The sequence below is a fragment of the Castor canadensis genome, chromosome 11 (assembly GCF_047511655.1).
Source record: "Castor canadensis chromosome 11, mCasCan1.hap1v2, whole genome shotgun sequence".
NCBI classification, from domain to species: domain Eukaryota; kingdom Metazoa; phylum Chordata; class Mammalia; order Rodentia; family Castoridae; genus Castor; species Castor canadensis.
Genome location: NC_133396.1, coordinates 96,365,507 through 96,383,078, shown reverse-complemented (window position 1 = coordinate 96,383,078; position 17,572 = coordinate 96,365,507). Strand labels below are relative to the sequence as shown.

Sequence of the window (17,572 nt, the reverse complement as noted above, 5' to 3'; positions counted from 1 at the left end):
TGTGGGCAGCCAGAATAGCAGGTGCAAAGGGCCTGAGGGGAGCATTCCTGACAAATTCAAGGATGAGCAAAGAGACCAAAAAGGCTGAAGCAGAGAAATGAAGGGGCATCCAGACCACACACAGCCTTGAAGTTTTAACAAGGATTTTGCCTTTTTTTTTTTTTTTCCTTATAGTGTGATGGAAACACATTGGAGGACTCCTGTAGAGGACTGGCTTGACCTGACCTACTTGTTCAAAGTCTCTCCCTGACTGCTCTGCTAAAAAGACATCACAGAAAGACAAAGGTGGAAGCAGGGAGCCCACTTAGCACTCTGTTTCGATTACTACAAAAGATGCAGGTGGCTTAGATTACAGTGGTGGTAGTGAAAGCAGTGAGACAGGGAAAGACTCCAGGCATCAGCTGAGGGAGAGACAGGATAGCCTCGCCCACCGCATGTGGTAGGCAAAAGAAGGAGGGAGGGAAGTCATGGGGTTTTGGTTGAAGCAACTGAAAAATGGAGCAGCTCTTTCCCAAGATGGAAAAGACTTCGATGAACATGTTGGAGGCTCAGATTTGGATCTGCTGCGGTGGAGATTCCTGTGAGATGTCAGAGGTAGGGCTGTCCTCAACTCCTTCACATCGTGGCAGGAAAGAGAGTCAGGATAAGCACAGACCAGGAGTGGGAGACCTCGGGTCTCATCATCCATCACCTACCTGTGGGACCTGGGAGAACACTTTGCCTCTCTGGGCATTTTCCACATCTGTCAACTCTTCCATTTGGCTATCCTTCTACATCCTTCTTGCTTTTATTTTGTTTGTTTGGGCCACCCCTCTCTTACCATGTTCCTTTGGTGGTGGCATTCCCTCTTAGGAGGGGCTCAATGACCTTTTCCTTCATTGGTTCCTTCCCCTGTAATCCCCCTCCTCCCAGAAAGAATTTCCTCAAGTGAGGAGCCCCAGGGCTGACTCAACCCCTCCGTCCTCTTTTCAGGGGCAGGACTTCCTTCCTCTACAATCCATTGAGATTCACTATTTACACCAGGTACCTGTTCAAGTCTTCTAGTTAAATAACTGCCTGCTTCAATTTATTCGTGTTACTTAAGGGAATGACTTTTCGATCCTTTTAAAGAAACAACAACCACTTTCAGATTTGTTTTTCTCGGACACTACATCAGCCCACTAACCATCACTATAAATTTAAAGATGTAAGCCTTTAAATGCACAAGGATGGTGTCTGGGAATGAGAAGGCTGGGCCTGGAATTGCCAATAACCCCCAAAGACCATGAAGCAAAACAACAGCAAAGGATTTATGGCAGACCAAGGTGATAAAGCCCAGCCAGAGAATCAAAGAGGCAGTTTTCCATAGAGGGAGACTGGGAATTAGAGGTGAGAAGACCAGTCTGACATTACCTTGGTAGAGCACAGCACAGGACACTAAAACCTTAGCTTCTGAGATTTGATGCCTAGCTATTGGAAGAAAAAGGGAGAGGAGCCAGAGTGGGGACCACTGGACTCCAGGAGACCGTAAGTGAATGTGGAGGAGGGAGATACCCCTGTGTTCTAGAAATATATCTTTCCTTGAGAAATCATAGTACCCAAGTCACCCTAACCTCACCTCAGACCTGCTCCTCCCACACAATCAGCAGGGCTCTTTCCTATGGGCCTGACTCTGTTGCTACTTAGATGTAAAGTGCTGTCCCTTGAGTGGAGGGGAATAAAGGGAGCCTCACCTTCCCTCTTCATGCCCATGACAAGGCACTTCTGATAGCGACAGTACTGGCAGCGGTTGCGCTGACGCTTGTCGATGAGACAGTCTTTATTATCCCGACATGTGTAGATGAGGTCTTTCCTTATGGTCCTCTTGAAGAACCCTTTGCAGCCTTCACAGCTGTACACCCCGTAGTGCTTTCCTGGTTAAAGGAAAAGACACTCCATAGGTTGTTCTTATGTTTACTTGAACCTGTCATTCAAAAGAACCCCTTGAGACTCTTCCCTAGGGAACAACTGGGAACATCCCCTAGGCACTGGTACAGATTGCAAATAATAATTAGCAGAGAATGCAGGCTGGATCACAAGAACCAAACTAAGACAGAGTAAATACACCTCTCCTGTGTCTTCCCTGGGTATCTCCAGCTCTGGACAGCATGATCACAAAATTCCTGACCTAAGACTTGACTTACATTTATTTTATCAAGACAACTCTTAGATTTGGTTAACCAAATGTCCTACCCCAATTTGAGATCTTAGTGTACATAAATAAAAAGATGTTCACTTGTCATATATTACCTAATGGGAAAAGAACCTCTGCTTAATATTTCTCCAAAATTGAAACCCAATGTCTTAGAAAATTCACTTAAAATTATCATCCTTTACCATAAACTATGACCAGAATCCTGTGTTTAAACAAATTTAAGTGCTATTGCCTATTGATGAAATAAATTGTTATATGATCTTAAAACATAATATATTCAACCTTAAGATATCACATAGAAGATATTTTTCTTTATCTAGAATTATCAGTTGCATGTTTCATTGTCTTTATGACCTGCAACTACCCCCCAGGTAGGAATAGCTAATTTGGGTCAGGAAAGCCACTGTGTCTGTCCCCACACAGGTGTCAGGAATCAACCACATTAATTCTTTCAAGTAGAAGTGCTCTCAATACTGTACACCAGACAGCTATGCTCAGATAATCAAATGGAACTTGAAAAATATAAGGCAGATCATTCAAAACGTATTTAGGTCTGATTCTTGAAAAGAAAATGGGACGCCATTCAATCACAGACCTGACATGACTTTCCTGTTTTATTTAGGTTGATATTAAAATGCATTTGAAGTCCCCGAGAACTAGCAAATGTGAATATTTGCACTCCAGAGCTTACATTTTAGAGAAAGCTGCCCTAAGGTGACATGGTGGCTAGAGTCAGCTTCCTGATGAAAGCCAGTCTGTGCCTAATTAGCTGAAGTGCTAATTTTCTAAATTCATAAATATGGGATATTATCTTGGGCACAAAGAATCTAATGCTCTCAGCTCTGAAATATTTGACTTTGAGAAATATGACACCAATTTGTCAACTGTATGGCAGTCATTCTATGGCTTTGCTATGAATGAATGATCCTACCAAACCTTCAACTAAAATAACCAGAGCCGAGAAAATCCTTTGTCAGGCTGTGGCCAGCATTCAATTATGGCAATGGCCAGATATGCATGATCAGGAAATGACTTTTCAAGAGCATGCAAACATCAGTCATGAGGCTGAGTAAGTCCCAGGCACCTGCAACTTTTAATGGGTAGCTTTGATAATCAGAGGATGAGGAATTACTCAGACATTCATCATGGACAGCTATAGAAAAGATTCTCTCTCTCTCTCTCTCTCTCTCTCTCTCTCTCTCTCTCTCTCTCTCTCTCTGTCTTTCTTCCTCTCTCTCCCCTTTCTCCTCCCTTTTTCTCTCTCTGTCTTTGAGACTGGGTCTTGCTATGTTGCCCAATCTGGTTTTGAACTCATGATCCTCCTGCTTTGACCTCTTAAGTGCTGGGATTACAAGTATGTACCACCACGCCTGACTTTCTCATTCTCCAAATAATCAAACAAGAGACTCAAATATGTTCAAAACTAGTGAAGGAGAAGAGTAAGGGGTAGGAAGGATGGAGAGGAAGGGAAAGAAGTCAAGAAAGAAATAATTTTGACTAAACCAAAAGAGTATCAAAGAACAAAAACCAGGGAAACCACATTCATTTGTGCCCATAAAAGCATGTTAAAAATTAGAATGTTATAGAAGGAAATGTGCTAAAATATTAAATATCTTTCTTGGGGAGATTATGGGTAAAATTTGACTTTTCCTTTGTATCGTCATGATTCTTCCAAATATTTATTGTTTTTATAATTATTTATTTGGGACATTTTATAATTAGAAAAAATAATTTTTACAAAGTTAAGGAAAATCTAGTATGAGATATTTAGTAATTACAGAGACTTCTCTATCCCAGCTACACACTATAGTGCCACTGCACAGAGGGGCTTCTGAAACATTTCCAATAAGCCTAATCCTCAAAGATAAAGATCACACTTTAGATTAATCAAGACCATGAAACCAATGACAGAGATTTACCAGCTGGATCCCCAGCTGGACCAGCCTAAAGGGCATTTGCCTTTTCTTTGGGTATAATGTAGTTAGTAGGCAGTGGAGCAAACCCTTTCTCTGGGACCCATACCTGAGGATCTGTCCCCACAGATGGCACAGATGTGTTTAACCAGAGACCCGGGGCTGGTGGATGAGTAGTTCATGTTTCCCAGCCCAGGAAGCCCTGGTAAGGGTTTGATGTCCTCCGAACTGCTGACGCTGTTGACCACATTTAGCTGCAAGGGAAAAAAAAAAAAACACACAATGAAGTACAGCCAAGGTAAAGCCAATCCTCAAAGCCTACAGCACCGAGAGCACACTTGAGAAAAGATGAGTTCCATATCAAAAAGTCATTTCCAAGTACAGAGTACTTGAAGCTGCCTGTGACATGAATTTAAGGCAGGGGAAAAAGTGCACAAGAGGAATGAAATCATTTCTAGAAGCTAAAACCAAAACCTTGCACCACCACAACATATCTCTCTGCTTTTATTCCTGTGTTTACTTGGGCTAGAAATCCATGCTGTACTGCATACCGAGGACGATATCAGCTGTGCATTTAAAAATTTTTATCAGCTACTGACTGCCAATTCAACAGTGCTCCAAGAGGAGCTATGGCCCTTAAGCAAGAGACTCAGACACCGAGAGAGCCAAGCAAAAAATGCAAATCCATTCATTAACCCATCAATAGACGTTCCCCAGTGCTCACTGTGCCAGGCAAGGTACAAAGAGGAGTAGACATGCCCACCTGGGAGTTCACGGTACAATGGAAAAGAAGGATGTGAGTGATGCTACCCAAACGTCCAATCATCACAGTAGCACCAAAAATTGAGCAGAAGGCTATAGAACGTTTTTGAACTTGTTCATAACTAACAGATTATGTTTCATCAATGTGTAAAATCTGTAGATTCAAAGACTGTGTCTGCTTTGTTAATCCAGTGCTTGACGTGGGCCTTGCACATAGTGGGGTACTGGTGGACTTGGATAGCTGAAGTGAAGCTTGCCTTATCCAGGGCTGCATTCCTTGTCACAAGTTGACATTTGCTCCCAGCCTACCCCACATCTCTCAGTGCTCTTCGGGAGGGGACCAAGAAGCTGCTGCCAATACCCACCAGAGAAAACAAGTTGAATAACTATGAGACAATCATCCAATCAGAAGTATTTCTGAGCGCCTGTGAGGCTACAGAACATCCTAAGCACTGTGAAGGGAGATGTGAAACCTAGAAAGTCTGTCTCTCATTCCACAACGACATGCACAACAACTAAGAACACTGGGCTGGGGGTGTGGCTCAAGTAGTAAAGAATCTGCCTAACGAGTGTGAGGGCCTGAGTTCAAGCCCCAGCCAAAAGAACAAAAATTATAAAGGAACTCTTACAAGCAAGTTCAGGTGGGGGCAGTGCAGAGTCTGTAATGTGGGTAAGTCTGGTAGAGACATGGGTAAACCTAAGGGAGGGCCCACGGACTTCCTACAGCCCATCTGAATTGTGAATTGTACTGCCTAACTGCAGCGACTGTAATTCTCAAACTGAACAGAGGCAGGATTTTCCTCTTTATTCAAGGACTTGTGGACAGAAGAAATGATCAATAAAACATAAACTACAATAGAACTTGAGTTAGATTCCTTCTAAATTCACTAGCTTTTCAATTCACTGAGCAAATATTTATTGAGCGTAGAAGGTGGACTGAGGCCCAAAGTTAAATGCTGTAAGGGATACAAAAAGAAAAGACATAGCCTTCCATTCCTTGCTTTGGACTCAAACTCACAGGAATTTTAAAAATTACTTTGTATAATGAATGAGAGCACATGTGGTGGGAGAATTCCCCTCCCCCCTTTTATACAAGGCTATGATAAGGAACCTAGGACCTGTGTCCAATATTTTGTTCTGTTTTAGTGTAGTACAGAGGTTCTCAGCCCTGGGGCATACACACCTGGAAGCTTCAAGAAAAACCGGTGCCTAGACACAGGATTCTGATTTGGAAGATCTGAGGAGGGATCTTGCCACTGGCATTTCTTTTAGTTCCTGGTTAAGAACCACTGGTGTAGTGTGAATTCTGTCAGTATGAATTATAGGCTACAACTTCTTCTGGGTGCCTCAAGAAAATAGAAATTAGCACTTGGTCTGTCTCATAAAACAGAAGCCTTGAGATCAGATGAGCCTATGAGAGAGCCTTCTAGCTGACAAATGCTCAGACAGCCAAGAAAGATCATGAGCACAAGGAGGAGGCCACCATCACCTCAAGAGGACTTGCTGGTCCTTGGCCTCCCATCTCCACCCCTAGTAAGACTGGCTCTGCTGCTTCCAGCTTGCAGGGACCACAGAAGTGTGATTATGGCATGGCTACCATCTACAGGAAGTTTGCTAGGTGCTAACCAATTCTTATCCTTACAACAACCTGAAGAACTCTTCCTGCTCTTCCTACGACAACATCAAGACTTAACATGGTTTATCTAGTTGTTCAGAAACACTACAGAGACACTGAGAGGAAGAAGACTCAGGCAGTGCCTCAAGGAATAACCGCTGAGATTAAAGTCAGCTGGAATAGTTTAGGAAGGACAGATTACACACTGTGAGATTAGGAAGACTTCCTGAAAGAGGTGGCACTTGAGCTGGGACCCAACGGCCTTCAAAAATGAATAGGATTTAAGCCAGGAGTGGTGATGCACACATGTAATCCCAGCCCTCAGAAGGCTGAAGCAGGGAGATTTTATTTTATTTTTTTTTTCTTGTATTATTCATACGTGCATACAAGGCTTGGGTCATTTCTCCCTCCTGTCCCCACCCCCTCCCTTACCACCCACTCTGCCCCCTCCCTCTCCCCCCCCAATACCCAGCAGAAACTATTTTGCCCTTATTTCTAATTTTGTTGTAGAGAGAGTATAAGCAATAATAGGAAGGAACAAGGGTTTTTGCTGGTTGAGATAAGGATAGCTGTACAGGGAGTTGACTCACATTTGATTTCCTGTGCGTGGGTGTTACCTTCTAGGTTAATTCTTTTTGATCTAACCTTTTCTCTAGTACCTGTTCCCCTTTTCCTATTGGCCTCAGTTGCTTTTAAGGTATCTGCTTTAGTTTCTCTGCGTTAAGGGCAACAAATGCTAGCTAATTTTTTAGGTGTCTTACCTATCCTCACCCCTCCCTTGTGTGCTCTCGATTTTATCTTGTGATCAAAGTCCAATCCCCTTGTTATGTTTGCCCTTGATCTAATGTCCACATATGAGGGAGAACATACGATTTTTGGTCTTTTGGGCCAGGCTAACCTCACTCAGAATGGTGTTCTCCAATTCCATCCATTTACCAGCGAATGATAACATTTCGTTCTTCTTCATGGCTGCATAAAATTCCATTGTGTATAGATACCACATTTTCTTAATCCATTCGTTGGTGGTGGGGCATCTTGGCTGTTTTCATAACTTGGCTATTGTGAATAGTGCCACAATAAACATGGGTGTGCAGGTGCCTCTGGAGTAACCTGTGTCACAGTCTTTTGGGTATATCCCCAAGAGTGGTATTGCTGGATCAAATGGTAGATCAATGTTTAGCTTTTTAAGTAGCCTCCAAATTTTTTTCCTGAGTGGTTGTACTAGTCTACATTCCCACCAACAGTGTAAGAGGGTTCCTTTTTCCCCCGCATCCTCGCCAACACCTGTTGTTGGTGGTGTTGCTGATGATGGCTATTCTAACAGGGGTGAGGTGGAATCTTAGTGTGGTTTTAATTTGCATTTCCTTTATTGCTAGAGATGGTGAGCATTTATTCATGTGTTTTTTGGCCATTTGAATTTCTTCTTTTGAGAAAGTTCTGTTTAATTCACGTGCCCATTTCTTTATTGGTTCATTAGTTTGGGGAGAATTTAGTTTTTTAAGTTCCCTATATATTCTGGTTATCAGTCCTTTGTCTGATGTATAGCTGGCAAATATTTTCTCCCACTCTGTGGGTATTCTCTTCAGTTTAGAGACCATTTCTTTTGATGAACAGAAGCTTTTTAGCTTTATGAGGTCCCATCTATCTATGCTATCTCTTAGTTTTTTGCACTGCTGGGGTTCCATTGAGAAAGTTCTTACCTATACCTACTAACTCCAGAGTATTTCCTACTCTTTCCTGTATCAACTTTAGAGTTTGTGGTCTGATATTAAGATCCTTGATCCATTTTGAGTTAATATTGGTATAGGCAGGGAGATTTTAAATTTGAGACCAGCCTGGGCTAAATAGGGAAATTCTGTTATTAAAAAAAAGATGGGGGTAGATTTGGATGGATCAATGGTGGGCAAAAGGTTTTGAGAGCAAAGACCTAGAGGGAAGTCCAGGTGTTTGTGGAACAAATGTGCCTAGGGGGTAGATGGTGCATAAAGCTGAGAGGTAGAAAGTGGCAGAGCCTGGAGGCTCAGTGGCCTGGCTAAGAGGGTGGATTTAGTTTGGGAGGCAATGAGAAGCCACTAGGGGTTTTAAACTGAGGAATAATGCCCTTGAAACTCTGCCTCAATGAAGTACAGGAGGCAGTAGCCTCAGGAAAGACTGGAGAAGACACCCAAGGCTTCTGCACCTGCCCAAGCACCAGGTTAGGTGCCTTGCCAGGTTCACATGGGTACAGCTAGACTCCCAGGTGCTTAGATCTCAGGTCATCATTCCTTTGTCACTGTGCTCTCGGGCTGTCAGTCCTCACCTGCCCTCACAGCTTCTTACCTACCTCTATGGCTTGGAACCCTGGAAGTACAGACTAGCTTTGCGGTACTCTCTCCCCAGTCTGAGCCAGCAGTCCTTCTCCAACATACCCTTTCTTCATGAGTTTGGATGGTGGGACAAAGGTTGGGACAGGTGGGTTGATGTTCCCTCCTCTGTCTGTTTCTCTGGCTGACTTGTGATTTGTGTGCAGTGGCAGAAGAGATGGAAGACAGCCATCGGAGCACAAAACTATTAGCAGCCTGATCCCAGAGTCTCCCAACCCTGGCTGTCTCCTTCCATTAGAGGCAGATCTGGTGAAATTGGCATTTTAGAGTCAGGATTTAGCAGGCGGTCTGACTTGCAGGCCAGCTGCTCCATGAGAACAGGATGGAAGTGCATTCCCTGTGCAGACTCAGCCAAGGGCTGAATGCTTCCTGGATGTCTGGAGTCACCACTGAACCTTGGGTCCCACATTTCTGAGCTGTCTTCAGCGCAAATTGTCCTACCAAGTGCCAGGCTGCAGGGAGGCACTCCTGTTTCTGGGTGCAGGACTCCCCCACCCATGTAATTAGGATCGCTGTCATTAGGAGTAGTGTATCTGGATCTCCACCTAGGTTCTGGTCAGGACCTGCCCTTCCTGTGATCTAGCTCAGGTCCTTTCACTTATCACAGATTCTGTTTCCTTGTCTCTGAACGAGATCAGTGATTTTCAGAGAGACAGAGACAGACAGAGAGACAAAGAGACAGAAAGAGGCAGAGTCAGAGAGGCAGAGAAAGACCTGGTATTAGAAAGGTTGAGGCTGAAGGTTGAGACGTGAAGTGTCTCTTGTGCCAAGTTCAATCAAATGTGTTTTTACTTGACATATATCTTGGGCTTCCACATATGCTGTCATTGAAAGAAAAGACTTTCTGACTTAATTTTTTAAATGATCAGATTAGGGGGGAGAAATGGCTCAAACAATGTATGCACATATGAATAAATGAATTTTAAAAAAAGAAAACTATCAGATTAGATGACCTTTAAGGTCTATTCCAGCTCTACTGTTGGCAATTTTTATTAAAGCATTTACTATTGAAATGCAAACATATTTGAGACAATGACAACTCAGCTGTCAATAATAAATAAATACCGAAGCAGAAATCAGCAGAGATGGGGAAGGCAGCAGAGGTCAGGAGGGTCAAGGGTCAGACAACAGGGGTCAGGAGGGGAGATGCTAAAGACTTGTAGGGCCTGACAGATACAAATACACACACACACACACACACACACAGAGTCAGAAAGTTGTAGCTTTTATCACTTTACCATAAAGGAGCAAAAATATCTTCCCAATTCTATATTTGATATCTGGAAATTTCTCAGACCACTTAGATGCTCCAAGGCAGAAACTGAGTCACATATTCTTTGTGTCTCCGGTGCCTAGTACTGGGCCTGGTTCAATGAACACTTGTTGAAGTGAACTTCCCTAGAACCTTTCGGCAACACCAGAACCAACCATCAGCTAGACGTATAGCACATGTCACATAGGAACAATAACACTATCACCACCTGACTTCCTTGTACCCCTTAAGAAGTGCCTTTTCAAATCCACACCTCCTTTGGTAGTCATAAAAATCCTTTTATGGTAATTAGGGCAAAGTTTCTGTAACCCAATAAAGAAAATGAAACTCAAACAGAAACAAGCTAAAGTGGTTGGCAAAAGGTCACACGGTCCCTGGGCGCACAGTGCCAGTTTAGTTCTCCTCACTTTTCAAGATCAAAAAACCCACCAAGGGCAGAAAGAGAGGCTCAAGGAGAGGAATGACAGAGCACAGAGTGGAGACCCTGCCTGCTGCCTCCTCACGGGTCACTCCCTCCTCTCCACACCCCCAAATCATACTCACCAGGTCACAGAAGGTGCATGCTCCTGTCACGAGTCCCCCTCAGACTTAGTCCTGGGCAGGGAAGGTGGGATGTATAGGGACACTCTGCCCAGAGTCTCAGAATCTGAGTCCCTGAGGCTGACACCAAGCCCTTTCGTCCTGTGTCATCTGGTTCATTGGGCAAAGTTCTGCTGCCTTGTGGTTCCGGAGCCCAAGCCCAACACACAGCTCAGCCAGCATCTGAGGCTGCTTCACCAGCACTTGGCAAGCTTAATATAGCTCACCAAAGCCGAACTTGGCCTCGGCCTCTGCACACAGCCCAGTTGGCCAGGACCAAAGTGTTCAGCTGACCTTTCAACCCCGATCCCTCTGTACAGACATACGGTCAGTCCAGGAATAGCGGCCCAGCCACTCACACGGCTGTGGAGATGGATTTACTGGCCAGGTTTGGCTCTATCAGACTCCAGTGTGGCTGCTAAAAGCAGCCTCTGAGGGACAGCAGCTGCTCACTTCCTGCCCATGGGCCCTGCTGCTCTCTCTCACCCCAGTTAATTTCTCCATAGATATAATGATGTCTGCTATTTGCAACCATCTTGTTTATTCCTTAGGGTTTTGTCCATTTTGACTGCTAGACTGTTTATCTGTGAAATTTAGGCTGATGTCAAGTAGCGCCTGTGCATAGGAGGTCTTCACAAATAGTTATTTACAAGAATGGCAATATCGCTGCAAAACCATATTTTCACCCCAGAACTGCAATGTATTTTTCTGTTTCCAACTACTGGCTTTGACTCTCCCTTCCGGAATCTGTTCATGGGAAAGAAAGGGAAGGAACAAACCTCACACGTTCTGCAGGGTGGGGTATCTCTAGCTCTTCCAATTCCACCGGGTAGGTGTGGCATAAATACAAGCACACTGCTCCGCTATCCGTACCCACGCCTCTGAGCAGTCTTACACTCCCAGTGGGGCCAAGAGACACAAGATCAGCAGTTTGTAGGTCCTCCTGGTTCTGCTCCTACATCTGTGACTTATCTGTGTCATGTGGCACCTCCTGCACAAGATTTGGGGGCAGGTATTATTATAAGGAATTGTCTCACATGGTTTTGGAGGCTGAGAAGCACCAGGATCTGCAGAGTGAGTTAGCAAGGTAGAGTCCTAGGAATGCTGATGCTGTAGTCTGAAAGACCCAGGAAGAGTCTATGTTTCAGTTTAAATCCAAAGGCAGGAAAAAATTGACCTCCCAGGTTGTAGGCTATAAGGCCAGAGAGTTCTTCCTTACTTGGGAAAGGATCGGCATTTTTGTTCTCTGCAGGCCTTTAGTGGATTGGTTGATACCGCCCACATTAAGGTGGGCACCCTGCTGTGCTCAGTCTACCTATTTAAATGTCAATCTCATCCAAAACACCCTCGTAGAAATACCCAAAATAATTCTCAGCCAAATATCTGGGCACCCCATAGCCCAGACACATTGGCCATCAAAATGACTACCAATTCCATTTACAGGTATGCTGATGGCAAGGGCAGTGGAGACCCTGGAGAGAGTAGGGTAGAGGAGGTGGGATTCTTGTTCCTAATTCTTCACACCTCCGAATGCTTTGTATCCTTTGTCTTTGTAGTACCTCTCTAGAATAGATGCAGCCTGTTTCCCTGCCCTGTCAATGTTAGAATGGTTTTCTTCAGACGTGAAGAAAATCTGTGCTTTCCAGATTGGGTTTGGCCTTTTGCATTGGTATGAGACCGTGGGGAAAGTGTGCCTTGATAGCTCCTGCTCGTTTATCCTGGGACAGGAGGAACAGACTTGATCTAGCCTGCTGCCAAGCCCACCTCACCCACCATCCGAGGCACGGCCATCCTTGCCCAATGCAGACTTGCAAGTGGAAAGACAACTGTGTTTCTGGAAGTGTCAATGATTTGAGAATTGTTTTTTCTGTAGCAGTATTGCAGCAGTCGCCAACCACTACTAGCGGGGAAAGCGGATGATCTCAGAGTGGCTTCACTCAAGGAAGGAAAGGTTCCCTGGCCATGTTTTATCACATGGAGCAGTGACCCATGTCTTCTGCACACACACCTTTTCTTTTCCATCATGGCAGAAGGCATTCAAAATTAGAGTAAAGTTTCCCCTGACTTACCTTAGTCTCAGAGATAATAAGCATGTAATATAATCTGCCTTGTTCTAGATTTATCTATGTGCCATCCTGCCTATTTTCCCTCTCAGTTGAAAGTTCCTGGAGAGCAAATACCATGTCCTGATCATTTCTGGATTCCCTTAACAAGAGCATGTGGCATTTCATTGCTTTGATACTCATTGAATTGTGGAGAATAAAGGGCGTCCACCCTGCTGATGACAAAAACACCCCTGAGAGACACTGGAATCATAGCCAGGGCTGCACCATTAAACCCCACAGGGAATCTCCCTTTGGGTCACAGTCTCTCAGACCAGTTCCCCAGGACTCCTTAGCCTGAAAGGACACACAGAGAGGCCCTGCAGGAGATTCATCTGAGAGTTATCCAGTCTCTCCTGCAGTCACACAGGTAGATGCAGAGTGTCAAGTCTGCTGCCTGGGGGAAAACCACTGAAGATAGCTGACCAGCCCTGCACAAGAAGGACACTTACCTGAGAGCTGGGTGGGACAACCAAATTGATTCCCGGTGGGGCTGCCAGCGCTCCTGAGGGTGGGCCCATGGCAGAAGTGATGACTCTGTATGGAGAGCCCAGGGCATTGAGGGGCGTCCCCACTGCACTCAGGGTCCTTGGGGCACTCACTGGGGTGTCCGTGTAGCTGGGGTGGCCATCCATTGGCTTCCCTGTGGACAAGGCTGCTGACGGGCTCATGGACGTGGAACCAGTGTGGCCCGGTGTGCCTATAAGAAGAAAAAGAGCACAGGTGACTGGAGGTTGGAGGAGCACAAACACCTCCACTTTCATTTCCTGTGTCCTTCCCTCCGTTTTGCCATACCTGCACACCTGTGATTCCCAGCATGCACAACTCCACCATGCTGGTCATATGAAGGCAAGCACAGGACAGGGAGGGGAGCGGGCCTAGCACAGGACAGGAATACTCAGTGTTTTAGTTCTCTGGGACCCCGCTTGAAATCTTCTCTAGCCTGAATTGAATCCACAGCAGGTGAACAAGAGCAGAGCCCGTAAGTGCCCAGGTGTGGGTGACAGTGGCCGGGGCCAGTCCCACAGGAAAGGGGAGTCAAAGCCCATGAAGGGTGAAGGAAGCACGTGTCTGGCTGCTGCAGATTCCCAACCTCAAGCTCAAATTGCTCTGAGAATTAGGGTAGGGCTGATGGTCATTCAGTCATATGCAAATTGGAATTGCTGAGTGTGGCTTTAGGGCCTGTACTGAATACTTCTGCCTCCGGGGACAGGACACCGGCCACAAGTGCTTATAGATGGGATTTTGGGAGAACAAGCACAAGAGCAGCATTAGTCAGGTGATCAATTGGCCAGGTGTCACTTCCCCTGTAGTCAGTAGCTAACTCAAGGACGAAAGAGAAGGACGGTGCTTTCCTTCCTATGATCTTGGGAGCCCAGCATGGAACATTCTCTCCAAAAGAGAGGAGTTATAAACCTCAGGATCTACATCATCAAAGCAGAGTCTAGGAAACACAAAGAGAACCCTCCCTGATCACGGCACTGGATGTCTAGGCAACTGGCCAGGACAGATAAAAGGAAACTGCAAAATAGCTGCACTCAACTCAAGGGTGGCAGAGTGTTGTCCATGTGGCTAGAAAGTGAGAGAAGTGGCCAGTGAGCATGGCCCGCTGGAGAAGCCACTGCCCACTGTGAGTCACACTCCATGCAGGCAGATACGGTGCTGAGCAGAGGCTCACTGTTCAGTCAGCAATGCTGGCATGTGCCCACTACGAGCAGGGCACTGTGCTAAGTATCGATTATGGGGAGGATACAAAGAGCAACTTGCTTCTTTCACGTTCCGGGGGAGAGCAGGGGGTGTCAGAAATGTAACTTAAACATAGAGATGCACTGAAAAAATGTCATCTTGGAGTTGCTCTTACAGCTCCTGCTACTTTAGTTAGTTAAGGTCTACTTATGGAAAGAAGTCTCTCTCTCTCTCTCTCTCTCTCTCTCTCTCTCTCTCTCTCCTTCTCTCTCTCTCTCTCTCCTCTCTCTCTCTCTCTCATACTGGGATTGGTGCTTAGGGCCTCATGCTTGCTAGGCAAGTGCTCCTCCATTTCAGCTATGCTCCCAGCCCTTTTTTGCTTTAGTCAGTTTTGGGATATGGCTCTCTCTTTTGCCTGGGACTCTCAGACCTCGAACCCCCTACCTAAACTTCTGATGTAGCTAGGATTACAGGCATGTACCACCACACCCTCAGCTTATCTGTTGTTCTTAGGGCCTAATTCTTTTTGGGGGCTATCTTTGATCCAAGATCCTCTCATTGTCTACTTCCCAAGTAAAAGAAATTATTCTCATATCCAAGGAAGCTATGTCCCGCAGGACTTCTACCTATGGAGTTTCAGCCTACTATAAACGATCGCCTCATAAACTGGTAAGTCCCAAGACCCGATGTTCTAAATAGCACACTGAGGATGAACCACATTCTGAGTGCCACAGGTGGGCAGTGGAGGGGTTAAAATGAACAGGTCAGACATTTTCACTAGCACCAGGCAATTTCCAAACATTGACTTGTGTTATCCTGACAATGAGCACGTGAGAACCCATTCAGTCTTTCATAGGTGAGAGAACTTCAGCTCCATCCACCCTATGGTGCTCCCGGTTTCAGGATTACTCACCCCACCTCCATTCTTCCGGGAAGTGCTTATTCATCCTTCAAAGTCAAACTCAAGCGCCACCACGTCCAGGAAGCCTTCTCTGGCATTCCTGGTCTACTCTGACACCCTTTTCCATTTTCTAATAGCAGCCTATGCCTTTGCCTATTGTACTATATTGCCATATTTACTTATTTCCCTTTCCCACTGAATGGACAAGAAACACAAATGTTTCTTTTCATTTCCCCATCCCCAGCACAGTGAGTGACACTGCCTGGATTCACATTACTGACCTAATGCTCACAGGTTCTCTTGCCTCTGTTGTCAAGAACAGCAAAGATGATTTGAGGAGCCATCAGCATCACAGAGTACAAGATGACTCCATTATGAAGCAATCCCAAGCTGAAAATTCACCCCCAGGAGAGGGAAGAGCGCAGCTTCCAAGAACACAAGCTAGGACAACCAAAAATCTTCTGAGATAGGTACTGATTGGGAAAAATAATTTTATACTCTTCTGAGACTCTGGAAGTTTGAGACATTTCAGAAGGCCAATGTACAGCTCGAGTCTGCTACTGAGACAGTGTGACAACTGAGACAGTATGACAACTGAGTCAGTGTGACAACTGAGACAGTGTGACAGGGGAGTTAGGAACCAGCCTTGACCTGACACATGAGGGGCCATGAATTCCAGGGGTGGTGGGAGCTGTGTCCTTCCCCCACTACTAAGGCCTTCCAGCCTTGACTTTCGACACACAAGCCACAGAATCCCGAAACTCTTCCTATTCTACTTTAAGTGGACACAAGAAGGGCCATATGTGGTAGGGCACACCTGTAATCCCAGCTACCCAGGAGGTAGAAACCAGAGGATCACAGTCTGGAACTAGCCTGTGTAAAAGTACAAGATCCTATCTAAAAAAACACTAAAAGCAAAAGAACTGGAGAGCATGGCTCAAGAGACAGAGAGAGCCCTTGCCTAGCTCGGAGTCCAAAATTCAGTCCCTAGTACCACCAAAAGAAAAAGAAAAATTGTAGGAGACAAATATATCTTTTACAAATGCTTTCTGGCACTTTGCCTCTTACAATGACCCAGGAGTTCTCAGAAATAAATAGCTTTGCTTTTAGAAAAGAAGGAGAACAATGACTTTTATGACAAGGGTTTCTCAGTAGAAAATTAATCCATTCTCATCAACAGACACTAAAGAATACCTGCCCCTGACATTCTTACCAGCCTCTCTCATTTCCTCAGTCCTTTTCTTCACAGCCGCATGGAAACAACAGCCTGGAAAACCACAAGTTTTCCAGAAATTTGTTAGGCCTCGTTTCCTTTCCTTCCTCACCAAGCATTTTGCTAAAGCTATGAATAAGGACAAAAAAAGTTGAGAGATTTTTTCCCTTCAGTACCAGCCAGGAGACAGAGTGCACAGGCTCCCTTTGGGAGCTGGGTAGCATTTACTGCACAGGGATCCAGGTAGACTCTGGCTAGCCCTTAGCTCAAGGCAAGCCTAATCCAAATCTGTAGCCCAGATTCTCTTAGACCTGCTATGTCTTCATTATGTATGTCCCTCCGAAAATCATTTTGGAACTTAGACCCCCAAAGGGACAGTATTATGATGAGGTGGGTCCTGTGGGAAGTGAGTAGACTATGAGTGCTCCAACACCCTTGTTAAAGAAGCTGCAGAGAGCTGCCTGTCTCTTCCAGTTCTTCTGCAGAGGAGGACTCAGTGTTTGTCCCATCCTGTGAAGATTCAGGATTTAGTAAGAACTGCCATTTTGGAAGCAGAGAGTAAGCCCTCACCAGACACTGAAACTGCTGATGTCTTGATCTTGGACTTCCCAGCTTCCAGAACTGTGAGCAATAAATTTATGTTATTTATAAGTTGGGCAATCTTCAGTATTTTGTTACAGCAGTAAACTCAGCCCAATTCACTTTGTGTGAGGACCCCTGCCTCTGCATCCCACCAACCTTGCTGGCCCCCTGGCTTTGCACTCCTTTTTAGCCAAAAAGCCCTAGGTTGGACTCCATGCTCCACCACTTTCCAGCTATGGGACAAACACACATTGCCAAGAGCATCTGAGACCACTGGCCCAGTGGCAGCAGCTGGAATCACTTCCTAATCTGTAGTGTTATGGGGGAGGGAATGCATTTGGCTTGAATGCCACAGCAAAGATTATGTATGGAAAGATTTAGCCCAAGCAGGGAACTAATAAGTGTTCAGT

At 45.2% G+C, this 17,572-nt stretch overlaps 1 protein-coding gene across 3 annotated transcripts in view; it reads right to left on the bottom strand.

Annotated features, from left to right (window-relative positions):
* Nucleotides 1–17,572, bottom strand: part of Rxrg (retinoid X receptor gamma) — a 41,320-nt gene that overhangs the window by 12,723 nt on the left and 11,025 nt on the right. For all 3 annotated transcript variants that reach the window (XM_020175009.2, XM_020175010.2, XM_074047607.1), the window contains exons 2-4: nucleotides 13,233–13,480; nucleotides 4,196–4,340; nucleotides 1,713–1,892 (exon numbers count right to left, since the gene is read on the bottom strand). In XM_020175009.2, the coding sequence (XP_020030598.1) occupies nucleotides 1,713–1,892; nucleotides 4,196–4,340; nucleotides 13,233–13,480 (573 nt within the window). The remainder of the gene's footprint in view (nucleotides 1–1,712; nucleotides 1,893–4,195; nucleotides 4,341–13,232; nucleotides 13,481–17,572) is intronic.